The 12,446-nt window shown below is 38.5% G+C and overlaps 1 protein-coding gene across 5 annotated transcripts in view; it reads right to left on the bottom strand.

Moving 5' to 3' along the window:
• Positions 1–1,201: 1,201 nt before the first annotated feature.
• MPP4 (membrane palmitoylated protein 4) overlaps positions 1,202–12,446 on the bottom strand; it is a 40,363-nt gene continuing 29,118 nt past the window's right edge. For all 5 annotated transcript variants that reach the window (XM_036254417.1, XM_036254416.1, XM_036254418.1 and 2 more), the window contains 7 exons: positions 11,035–11,076; positions 10,370–10,540; positions 8,775–8,855; positions 5,441–5,534; positions 4,947–5,055; positions 3,740–3,874; positions 1,202–1,742 (listed from right to left, as the gene is read on the bottom strand). In XM_036254417.1, coding sequence (XP_036110310.1) covers positions 1,551–1,742; positions 3,740–3,874; positions 4,947–5,055; positions 5,441–5,534; positions 8,775–8,855; positions 10,370–10,540; positions 11,035–11,076 — 824 coding nt within the window. In that variant the 3' untranslated portion in view covers positions 1,202–1,550. The remainder of the gene's footprint in view (positions 1,743–3,739; positions 3,875–4,946; positions 5,056–5,440; positions 5,535–8,774; positions 8,856–10,369; positions 10,541–11,034; positions 11,077–12,446) is intronic.

The raw sequence follows: 12,446 nt of genomic DNA, 5'->3' as shown, positions 1-12,446 counted from the left end.
GTGTACAATGTCAAATTTCTTGTGTGTGTGTGTGTACAATGCCAATTTTTCTCGTGTGTGTGTGTGTACAATGTCAGATTTTCTCCAGTGTGTGTGTGTCTGTGTGTGTGTGTACAATGTCAAATTTCTCGTGTGTGTGTACAATGTCAAATTTCTCCTGTGTGTGTGTACAGTGTCAAATTTCTCCTGTGTGTGTGTGTACAATGTCAAATTTCTCCTGTGTGTGTGTATACAATGTCAAATTTCTCGTGTGTGTGTGTACAATGTCAAATTTCTCCTGTGTGTGTGTACAATGTCAAATTTCTCGTGTGTGTGTGTACAGACAATGTCAAATTTCTCCGGTGTGTGTGTGTGTACAATGTCAGATGTTCTTCAGTGTGTGTGTGTATGTACAGGCAATGTCAAATTTTCTCCAGTGTGTGTATGTGTGTGTGTACCGGCAGTGTCAAATTTTCTCCAGTGTGTATGTGTGTGCATGGGTGTGTTGATACAAGCAACTGTCAAATTTTCTCCTGTGTGTGCACAGGAGTGTTGATAGAGGCAATTGTCAAATTTTCTCCAGTTGCTTACCCTCCATCCCACAACTGTATAAACCAAGTTTGGGAAACCTTTTTCTCAAAGAAGCACAACATAGCATGAAACCCCGGCTCACAGAAATATCATTAAGAATGACCTAATTTTCATTTTGTTCTATTGGGCAATATTCGCTTTAAATTAAAAAAAACAAAAACCTATGAATATTTTGAAGCACACACTCTGTTTTATAGTTAAGAAAGAGTGGGGGTGGTTAAATGTGGGGAAGGAATGATGCAGAAGATACAGGGGCAGGAGGAGCGACTGGGAGTTTTAGACCTAGAGAAGAAAAGAAAACAAGACTTCTTGGAATAGCATCCTCAATTTGTGGTTTTCTCAGATTGGTTTCTAGGACTAAAATTCATTGCCCTGTCCTAATTTAGGCATAAATGTAGATATTGGCTTTTAGAAAACTTAATGATTGTTATAGCTCTGATTAGAATAACTTTTCCTTGTAGTCTGATTTGTAAAATGATGAGGGCAATGTGGTCTCTGTAGGTTTTGATGTTAGATGTGAAATGTGTATATAACCTATCTTTCTTGCTGAAGTTAGTCCAGTAGGCACTTTTTATAAAATCCATAAAACTTGTTTTCATAAAACAAGTTTCATAAGGTAAAGTATAGTTCCTGAAATTAAACACCATTTTATTTAGGAAAGATCTTTTTATCTGAATTGTACAAAGAGCATATGAAATCTATGAAAGGTTCTTGTACTCAGTGACTCAACTTTGTTCACATTCCTATTAATTGCTGTATATAAAGTAAAGGCAAACAATTTCTTCTAATAGCCAAACAGGTAACTCTGCATAACCATTTAATGCAAACTTTTTTTTCAAGTAAGATTAGTTAATAAACTACAGGACTTTCAAAGTTGCACACATTATAATAGGGCAAATATGGCTGTTTTAGATTGCAGCTGTTACTCCAGAGCTCTGAAACATGAACACTGTTAAAACTCCAACATTAAGCAGAAGCCATTAAGACTCAGTATCAGAGGAAACCCATGTTGCTGGTACCCACTGAGGCTCCTCCTGAGCCTTCTGAACTGCAGACAACAACTGGGCATATGCATCTTGTAAGCTGTCATTCACAATCACATGATCAAAAAACTGGCCAAACTGAGTCTCCATTTTTAGGGCTAAATCTTCCATCTCTTGTAGATCTTCATCCTTCAGGAGAAGTAAAAGAATACAGAAAGCACAAACTTAATGAGAGGAGTAGAAATAATAGCAGTTTGTTATGGTGTTACATTCAGATGTGAACTATTTGTTTAAAAAATTTAGGTCGCCCTGCCAGTGTGACTCAGTGTGGTTGAGCACTGACCCAAGCACCAAGAGGTCACTGGTTTGATTCCCAGTCAGGGCACATGCCCAGGTTGTGGGCCACATTCCCAGTGGGGGGCATGCAGGAGGCAGCCAATTGATGTTCTCTCTCAAAGATGTTTCTCTCTCTCCTTCGCTCTCTAAAACCAATAAAGAAAAAAAAAAAATTAGGCGAAATAAATGTCTTCTGTTTTAAATCACTCTTTCGTCTTATTAATGTCTCTCTGGTCAAGGTTTACAAAATGGAGTAATAGTTTGTAGACAGACCAGTACTTCCCATTTGGACTTAAATTATCCTATTATCTAAACACTTGAAGCTCTCAACCCATATACAACATAAAACCAAAAAAAATTTACCAGTTAAATATAAATAAAACTTAAACATACACTTGAAATGAACACTAATCTGATTAAAGTGATATTTTGCAGGTACAAAATGGTCACTTTTAGCATGAGGATGGTAAGATGATTCTATTGAATTGGGCATACCTAAATTACACTTTGCTTCATGATGATTTAATTCACCTATACTAGTGTCTGTTTCTACTACTGTGAAATGTTCATTCAGTGAAGGTTATTTGGCCTTCACTTGACATTAATGCATTAAATTCATTACAGTTATTTTCTAATTTGTCCACAACATTTAAAATAGTACAACTTGTCAATACAATCATAAACACAAATATAAATACAGACAGTGAAATCTTGTAGCAGTACTCCTTTACAAGGTGACCATATAGATGATCCAGAAACACTTTTGTTAATTTGTTTATATCGCCATAAAAATGAGAGAACACAGTTTTAAATGCCTATGACTCGGAGAATATATCCATAGACTCCACTGTCTAAAATGCAAACTGGAGAATCAGACTTTCATACAGTAGTCATTGAAAAAATGAGAGATAAAGGGTAATATAAAGATACCTATGCTCACTCAGGCAACACATATACTAGAATTAGAATGATACAGACATTAGTGTGGTCCCTATACAAAGGATGGCATGCAAATTTGTAACACACTTCATATGTTTAATTTCAGTTGTGCTAGATTAAAAAGTTCTAGAGATCTTATTCACAGCATGAATATACTTACTGTTACTGAACTATACCCTTAAAATTGGTTGAGATGGAAAGTTATGTGGTCTGTTATGTGGTCTGTGTGTGTTTTTTTACCATGCACACACAAAAATAAGTGGATGTAATATCTTGATCTAGGTAATGGTTAGCTGGATGCATACACATGTAAAAATTCATTGAACTGTACACTTAACACTTATACACCTTGCTGAATATATGTTATGACCTAAAATATTTAAAGTGGATTTAATTGTTAAAAAACTGGCAGGGCATAGGGGTGGGGGATCACCTATCCTAGTTAAAGTGCAGTGATTAATCCCACCTGGCTAGGCCCCTCTATTACCATCATGATTAATAAAATTGTTTATGTTTAGAAAAATATATAAAGATACCTTATTTACAGATGAGATATATTCACTAATGCATTTTTAAAGTAAACACAAATGCTTTTGTAAAATAATTTATTTTAAATACAGATACCAGGCTTGTGCACACCCAATATCTGTGTGGCTTTGCAAACTGGTTTGAGGGTCTTTTTTAAAGCTAGAACCCCCCCTCCCCCAAAGGAAGAAAAAAATAAGAGTAGCATTATAGCTGTTATTAAACTTTATTTTAATATTTATGAATGATGTCCAGGAAAGATAAATCATAAGGACATTATTAATTAGAAACAAAAGTTATATTCCTTAACATGGTGACGCTATGGAAACAATACAGTTATTTTTATGACTAGGAAAAAATACATTTATCTATCTCCTGTGTCTTACCTTGAATTTCATGTCCACAAAGTAGTCTGTAATGACCTTGGCATTTTTACGAGATCGCTTCATACAATTCATGTTAGGTGGCTTTATAAATATGATATAGGGCTTCAATTCATGGGTTCGAGCCACTTGAATACCCTACACAGAAATTAAGTGCACATTTAAAAACAGAAGTCCTGCCCTGGCCGGTATGGTCAGTTGGTTGGAGCATTGTCCCATATACCAGAACATGGCGGGTTTGATTCCCAGTCAGGGTGTGTACAGATCAATGTTTCTCTCTTTTTTCTCTTCTCTCTGTCTCACTCTCTTTCAAATCAATAAAAAACATATCCTCGGGCAAGGATTTAAAAATAACACAGAAATCCTAATTTCCTAGAGTCAACATGAATGTTCTCAAAATTTCTAAGACCAGAAATTAGCAATTATTTTTAGGCAGAGCGTATTCTCATGTGTCCCCAAGTTCTTAACTCTGAAAAACATTTTAATAATTAGGAGATAGGGTACTAGAATAAGAGTTTACTTCAAATCCTGACTCTTCCTCTTACTAGCCATGGCATCTTACTGAAATTTGTCCTATACGTGATGCCACAAAATAAAGACAAAAACAGACTCTCAAGGCAGATCAGCTCTGTTGCATCCTTTTGCCATTGATACTACTGACAACTTCACACTGATCACCAGCTTTGACCCAAGTAAGAACACATCTATTGTTTTCTGATTCTCTTAGCACACAAGGTATATTTTTAAATGACTACAGAAAAGGCAAAGAAAATACAAGTGTCATAAAAATTGCGCCTACACATTGTATGTTTTTTATTTTACCTTAACTTGCTCACTCCTGCTCCATGCCAGGTGGTAGCTATAGGTACGATGACACAGGAACCTCACTTCCTTGTGTACATCAACATCTTATTCCCTCCATGAAGTTACCTTGGTGTCTTTGTGATCAAGGTCAAAGCAAGATTCTAACTTTTCTTTATGGCCACCTGCTCAGTTCTGATTTTGTGTCTGAGAAACTAAATTTCTTCCCCAACTAAAGACAAGCTATTGGCAATTGATCCTTTACTTAGGGTCCTTTACATAATATCCTCAGATATGGGAAGTAATCTTACACTTAAAAGGCTAACAGTAACAAAATAAAACCTATAGCATGTGCACAAAATGCGCTCATTACTTTGGGAAGATGGGAAACATTCCACCATAGACCCACCTGAGGCTCTAAGTCCATGACACAGATCTTCCCTTCATCGAGGACGGCTTGAACGGCGTCCACACTGGTGCCATAGAAGTGGCCTTTGTACTCACCATACTCAAGCATCCTGCAAGGGTGGGACAAAAAAACAACTCTTTCTACAAGCAAAATATTTTTAGCAGTAACATGAAGATAATCTCCAACAGAATGGAATAAAATATTGGACTTCGCTAGCACAAAAGCAATTAGTGGACATTTGATGGAGAAAAAAATATTAGAAGATCTAAGACTTAATGACTTCTCCAAATTCTCTAAAATGTACACTTTGATTCTGCTCTCTCTCTGAACCCAATAATTGGTTTACTAGTATATCAATTTACATTTCCTTGGTTAATTCTTCAGAAACAAAAATGAATTACCTCAGAAGCTTTGGACCATGAATAAAAATAGGGACTCTGTTTTGAATGTAAAACAACCTGAGGCATGAATCAGATTCTAAATGTCTAACTTACCTGTGACTGTACATGAGGGTTTCAAATATTTCCTTTGACACATAATGATACTCACGTCCATCCATTTCATAACTCTTTTTGGGACGAGTAGTGTCTGTCAAAACAAAAATTTTTTTAAGATTATAGAGTCTTCAAAATGTTTTGATTCATTACCAATATGCATTTAGATAAAGATGTCCAATCATAATAAATGAATAGATATATAAACAGGTAGACAGATAAAATACTAGAACCAAAAAGAGTCTGAACTGGTGATAAAAAAGGAGTTCTCCTATCAAAATTATTTAATCTGTAAACCTTTATTTAATGCTCATGATGTGGACAAGAATGCATTAAGTATTAAAATAGGATAGGGATACCCTAAGGAAATACCTGCTCTGACTTCTAAATTAGCACTAGTGAATTATATGGGAGCCCTGAGATGTCTAAAGGCTCCCAGGTAGAAATACCAGCAATGTGTTATGTTTATATAGTACATTTCGTGTATCTCATTTCATCTCTCACACTCCTAGCTAAGTGAAATATTATTACCCATAGTTAACTCACGATTCTAGAGAGCAACTAACTTGCTCATATACACAGACTAATGAAATCAAAGTTGAAAACAAGAACCTAGGTATTCTGACTCCTCCTAGACTAATCTTTTCTACTATACCAGATTGTCTCAGATTTGACATGGAGAAAGCCAATGACTGCAGTCTTGTCCAGTGAAATGGTGGTTAGTTTTAGGGATCTCCAGAAAGGAGGGATCTGTGGAGTCTGAATTCAGTCTGATTGGTTGTTATGACCACTTTGATTATAGAATCTTCAGCTTAAATAGCATCTGGTACAGAACATAGGAGTTCACTGAATACCTAAAAATGATTCACTGTCTGCTCATACATTTATTCAACTAATGTTGAAATAATGCTGAGTATCTGTGTTTCAGCTATCATGCTAGGTTCTTAGAACACAAAGATGAATAAGGCACAGTTCCAACTGTGTCCTACATATGCTGCAAAGCTAGTCTTTGAATTACAACAAATTTTCCTTATTCATAAAAAAATTGTATATTTGCATTTGACAAATTTTAAGGATAAAATAGATCAATACCTGATCTATAGCAGGAGCTTGAAACAGGTTCTAAATGATAAAAGGAGTTATGGACATTCAAAAGGCTCAAAAAGCAAATGTTATTGGGGGGGGGGTCATTTTTGTTTGTATTTATTGGAGTGACATTAGTTAATACAATTATAGAGGTTCAGGTGTACAATTCTATAATACATTATCTGTATATTGTGTGTTCCCCACCCCAGTCAAATTTCCTTCCAACACCATGGGGGTCATTTTTGTTTATTCTTTATTCATGCCTCTCTTCAGATCCTTAGAGTTCCTACAATTATATCACTTCTCCCATAGCTTTTTACTAAAAAATTCTAGTAAAACACTATAGTTCTCAGGTGATAATAAATTACGTTAACATAAACCTCAGATGACCCCTTCTCCTTGGCTTTTATTGGATTGTATTTTATATAGTATGTGAAAGTCTGTGAATTGGTGCATAATTCGAAGTTTTCATTTTGAGCACAACCTATGGGATGTGTTCATAAAACAACTTTTTTCTTTGTCTGTCACTGCCCTGCTATAGAGCAAGACTTTCCACTGTCCCTCGATAAAAACTTAGCTATTCCCATGACTCTTCTGATTATCTTAGGTTAAAAAAAATAAAAAGTCCACCATCATTCCATTCCCATGTAATAATTAAAATTATGGCCCTGGCCACTTTGGCTCAGCAGTTAGAGCATTGGCCCGAGGACCAAAGAATCTCAGGTTTGATTCCAGCCAAGAGCATATACCTCAGTGACGGTTCAGTCCCCAGCCTCGTTCAGTCATGCGGGAGGCAACCAGTCAATGTGTCTCTCTCACATCGATGTTTCTCTCTCTCCCTTCCTCTCTCTCTCTCCCACTCAGTCTGAAGATGAATGGGAAACTATTCTCAGGCGAGGATTAAAAAAAATTATAAACTTCATTTACATGTTAGGTTTCTGCTCCCCATATCCAGCTCAGACTTGCTGCATTCAGGGAACCTGAAGTCGGGAAAGGAAGTAAAATTCACTCCTCTTCTCTTTCGTGGCATTCCTACTGCTCCTCCCCTGGTTTTATAACTCTCAGGGCTAGAGTACAGAGGGAGAGGAGAGGAAGCAGGGCAGGAAACCTCTTACTTAGGTGATGCTGGCTACTATTGCCTTGCAACTTCGCGTATGTTTACATCCGGCTCTTTGTCTCCTAGAGGATGTTTGCGTTATTTTGCAAACCCTACCAGCACCACACCACCACTGCTGAGTATCTCAAATCCATCTTTATTCCAGCTAGTCATTTGTGATTTCTTCCACACTCTGAAGTTTCTAGGGATCTACTTTGGGCCTTTTTCTGCAGAGATTTCCTCTTGGGCAGAAACTAAGACAACCTCAGAACGACTTTCTCCCACATTACCCACTCAGATCTGGTCCTTGGGAGACATCACAATACTTTGCTGTGACAGACTCTAAAAGGGAAGCTACTTCCCAAACTACAGCCATTGATTACTTCCTCTAAGCTCTCATCCTTTAGATATTTTTGGGTATAGTTTGACACCTAAATTTCAGGAAACCCATATTCAGCTTTGTAAGTGGTTTCCCTAAGTTCCTCTGTCTTGCCTTGAGATGAATGGGAAGTTCCCACCATGTATGGTATAATCATATTTATAGTTATATAACATTATATGTGCATATGTTAGAATTTAATTTTTTTTCTTTATTGATTTTAGAGAGAGCAGAAGGGAGAGGGAGAGAGAGAGAGAAACATCGATGAGAGAGAACATCCATTGGCCGCCTCCTGCATGCCCCCACTGGGGATCAGGCCCACAACCTGGGCATGTGCCCTGTCTGGGAATCAAACCGGTGACCTCTTGGTGCATGAGTCGACACTCAACCACTGAGCCACACCGACCAGGCCATGTATTATAATTTTTAATAAAAAACAAGTAAGATAATAAGATAAGAGTGAAGCACAGTGCCAGGAAGGTAGTAAGTACTGAATGAATGGCAGCTGTTACTGCTAAATATCAGTGATCCTGAAAGGTCATTTATATGATTGTTCAGAAATGGAAAAAAGACTAAGTCGCCTTTTAAAGCCTAGTTGGTAAACCATTTCCCTTTATTTAAATAAATAGAGTTAGAAATTTTAAGAATTATCTCTTGTGTCTTATATTTTCCCAACAACAATAGTATAGCATACTAAGTTAGCTCATGCATCTGCCGAGGCAATGAAAGTTTTACCAAAACATGAACTGTGATGAAAGAAAAACTAAACGTACGTGGCACAGCACCGCGAAAATCGTTAGGATTAAGTCCAACGAGTTGTCTTCTCAGGGCATTCACTCCAACACCAGAAGGCCCTAAACACACAACGTCACATACAGAAACCATTAGATGTGGATAAATACAATGATGTGATGAAATCATCATTTCAGTCCTTCTACTGAAGAAACTTGAGAGCAAATGTTCTTAGGGAAATTACATAGCTTTCCAGCTCACAAATTGGAACAACCCCAGAAGCCTCTTGGGAGTTTTCCTGGTGACCTGTGGAGGAACCCACACTTCTTCAACATTCAGAAATGAGGTGGGGAATTGCTGGAAATTATCATCCCAGCAAACTTTGTTTAATGTTGGACCCTGTGCGAATTCTTTGGCCTCGTTTCAGATCATCCTGCCTTTCCTCTTGAAATGAAGTTTCCATCATGCCACAACCCAGAAACCAGGCTGTGCAGTGATAGATCCTGTGACTTACAAAAGTCAGGGGCATGTTTCCTGGCAGGCAGTGGAGTCAACAACACCCCACATGCCACTGGAGGCAGGGCTGACTTCATGGGCACAGAACCCATGCAGTTACACAGGGCCCATGCTTCGGATACTGAACTTGGTCAAATGCTCTTCTTTTGCCACATTGTAATTCTTAATAATTTTTGAGTAAGGGGCTTTTGCATTTGCATTTTGCACTGTGCCCTGAAAATTCTGTAGCTGATCCTGGCTATCAGCCATGCTGTTTGCTCTCCAGGGACCTGCCTTAATCACAGCTGGAACACACAGAGAAGAAGGCAATGAGATTAGGTTACTACTGCTGCAGAGACCAGCCTTGTGGAGATTTGGCCACAACGCAGGTCACCAGCACTATATTTACCTTGTTCTTTAGCGCCAATAATACAGTCCAAGAGCGTTTTGACACTGTCCTAAAGGAGGTGGGCACACATTTCTTAGAGAAATGGATATTAAGGATTTTTTTTCTTATGCAGACCAATGACCCACTCTGGGAGAACACTCATCTATGCTTATAGAACAAATTCTAAACAGGCCAAAAAATAAAATCTCAGTTATAACCTCATCACAATACACCTTGCTATTATACAAATTCTAATACACTATGGCATATGACCTTCAACTGTATACAATAAAAGCATGATACAATAATGTTTTATTTTTATAAACACACACATATAAAACAGGCTTCATTGTTTTTTGTTTGTTTGTTTGTTTATCCTCACTCGAGGACATTTTTCTATTTTTTTGCTCAGATAGAGTGGGAGGGAGAGAGAGGAAGAGAGAGCGAGAGAAACATCAATGGGAAAGGGACACATTGAGTGGCTGCCACCCGCACGACCAACCAGGGCCAGGGACAAACTGCAACCGAGGTACGCGCCCTAAGCGGGAACCGAACCCAGGTCTCTCTAGACTGCAGGCCGACGCTCCAACCGCTGAGCCAAACTGGCCAGGGCCAGGCTTTATTGTTTTAAAGACATTTATATGGCAGGCCATAAAGAGTTCTGCTTTTACCAGTACTCCCAATGCAAGACTATTATTTGGATAAGCAAAACTTCACTATGGCTGAGGAGAAACCCTGCCTGTCAGGACATACCCATGAGCACGATGAGACGATGCCTGTCTGAGGGGCGTCGCTGGTACCTCACCACCTCCTCATAAGGGGCACCCAGCGCACTGTGGCAGCTGCTGGCACAGCCCATGTTGGCGCGCAGCTGACTGAGGTGAGACTTCCTGCGACAAAGACGCATGCTGCGGCGGAAACCAGCTGGGGAGGATGGAAATGCACAGAACATAAGATGCAGGGCAGGAGAGAGTCCTTCCAGCTTCAAACCTGATCCTTCTATATAGATGAAAAGCATGCGTTCACACCGATACCCACAATGCCCACTCAACACTACAGGGTTTCTCTTGGCTTGCCCTACCCTGCTCCTTCTACTATATGTGTAACTCCTTTCTCTAAAAAAAATCTCATTATCCTCAATACATTTACTTATTGTATCAATAAAGAGTACTTATGGAACAATCTGGCAGAAAATATATTTGATAAAAAATTTAAGAAATATCCGGTGGAAACCAGATGAATAATAATGAATGGTCAATACATTAGAATACAGACAAAAAATTAAAAGATAGAGGGAAACCGGAACAAGGAACAAGATTGGAAATGTCCATCAGTAAAACAAGCTTACAGAAGACTGCCAGGCTGGTATGAATATAAAAGAAGTGGCAAAGACCCACCTCTTATTAATCATCACCTACCGATAAAGAACTTCTGGCCATAGCCAACAAATTCCTCCTTGTCTGGAACACAGAGGATGGCAGGAGCAGAACATGTGAGGAGGAAGAGGAGAAGGTGACTTAGAACAGATGCATGAAATTATCTGCAAATCTTTTTTTTTTTTTTTTTTTTAATCATCACCCGAGGATATTTTTTTTGCTTTATCTTCAGATAGAGCAAGAGGGAAAGAGGGGTGAAGCAAGAGAGAGAAACATCGATGTGAGAGAGACACATCAACTGGTTGCCACCCACACGACCCCAATCAGGGCCAGGGACAAACTGCAACCAAGGTACGTGCCCTTAGCAGGAACCGAACCCAGGACTCTCTGGTCTGCAGGCCGACACTCTAACCACTGAGCAAACCAGCCAGGGCTTATCTGAAAATCTTTAGTGACACTTTTTCAGCAGATGGCAGCACAGCTGTATTAGCCTTGAGGGACTTACCAAAGAATGTCCCAAGCACTTTCCATCCTATTGTGTGCACTAAACTATATGAAGACACTCTTCAGAATTTTAGCAATACACTGAAAATATTCTGTCCAGGATGGTTGGGAACAAAAACCTATTTTAGGCTTATATAGTTATAAGAAAGATCTTGAGTCCCTATAAAAACATAAAAATTGGGTATACATTTTTGAACATGCCCAAAGTTAACTGCTTAAAAAACAAACAGATAAACTGGCTTTGGCTTTTACTTGTAGATACTGATTTCTGCAGGTCTTATAATTAACCTCTTTGTTAGGGATGGGTTTGTATCTTCTCCCTTATAAAATGGTTCCTTCTGTATAATTAGCATTTGCTCGGCAGCTGTCGATTCTTTCTGACTGTGCAAAATGTATGAGACAAAACGTGAGAAAAGCTGTCCAGTGGCTCTAAAACTCCTGTCTCTGCTTTCACTAGGGTCTCAGAAAAATTGTTACAAACTCCAGAAAAAACATTATAGAAATGTCATTTTCAAATTACTTTTTACTACTATATGTTCCTCTTCACTTATACAACTTTGTTCTGATCATTGAAAAAAATACATAAAGAGCATTTGTTCAGCCCTGGCCGGTTTGGCTCAGCGGTTAGAGCATCGGCCTGCGGTCCGGAGAGACCCGGGTTCGGTTCCCGCTAAGGGCATGTACCTCGGTTGCAGTTTGTCCCCGGCCCTGGTTGGTTGTGCGGGTGGTGACCACTCGATGTGTCCCTTTCACATCGATGTTTCTCTCTCTCTCTGTTCCTCTCTCTCCCTCCCACTCTATCTGAACAAAGAATGGAAAAATGTCCTCGGGTGAGGATGATAAAAAAAAAAAAAAAAAAAGAGCATTTGTTCATAGAATGAACTGATACATATAACCTTTCTCTTAACCTTTGTTTTTTAAAACAACACACATTTTAAAATGTAAGGAAA

Source organism: Molossus molossus, unplaced genomic scaffold (assembly GCF_014108415.1).
Source record: "Molossus molossus isolate mMolMol1 unplaced genomic scaffold, mMolMol1.p scaffold_m16_p_11, whole genome shotgun sequence".
In the NCBI taxonomy this organism is placed as follows: domain Eukaryota; kingdom Metazoa; phylum Chordata; class Mammalia; order Chiroptera; family Molossidae; genus Molossus; species Molossus molossus.
This window is presented reverse-complemented; position numbering and strand designations above follow the sequence as displayed.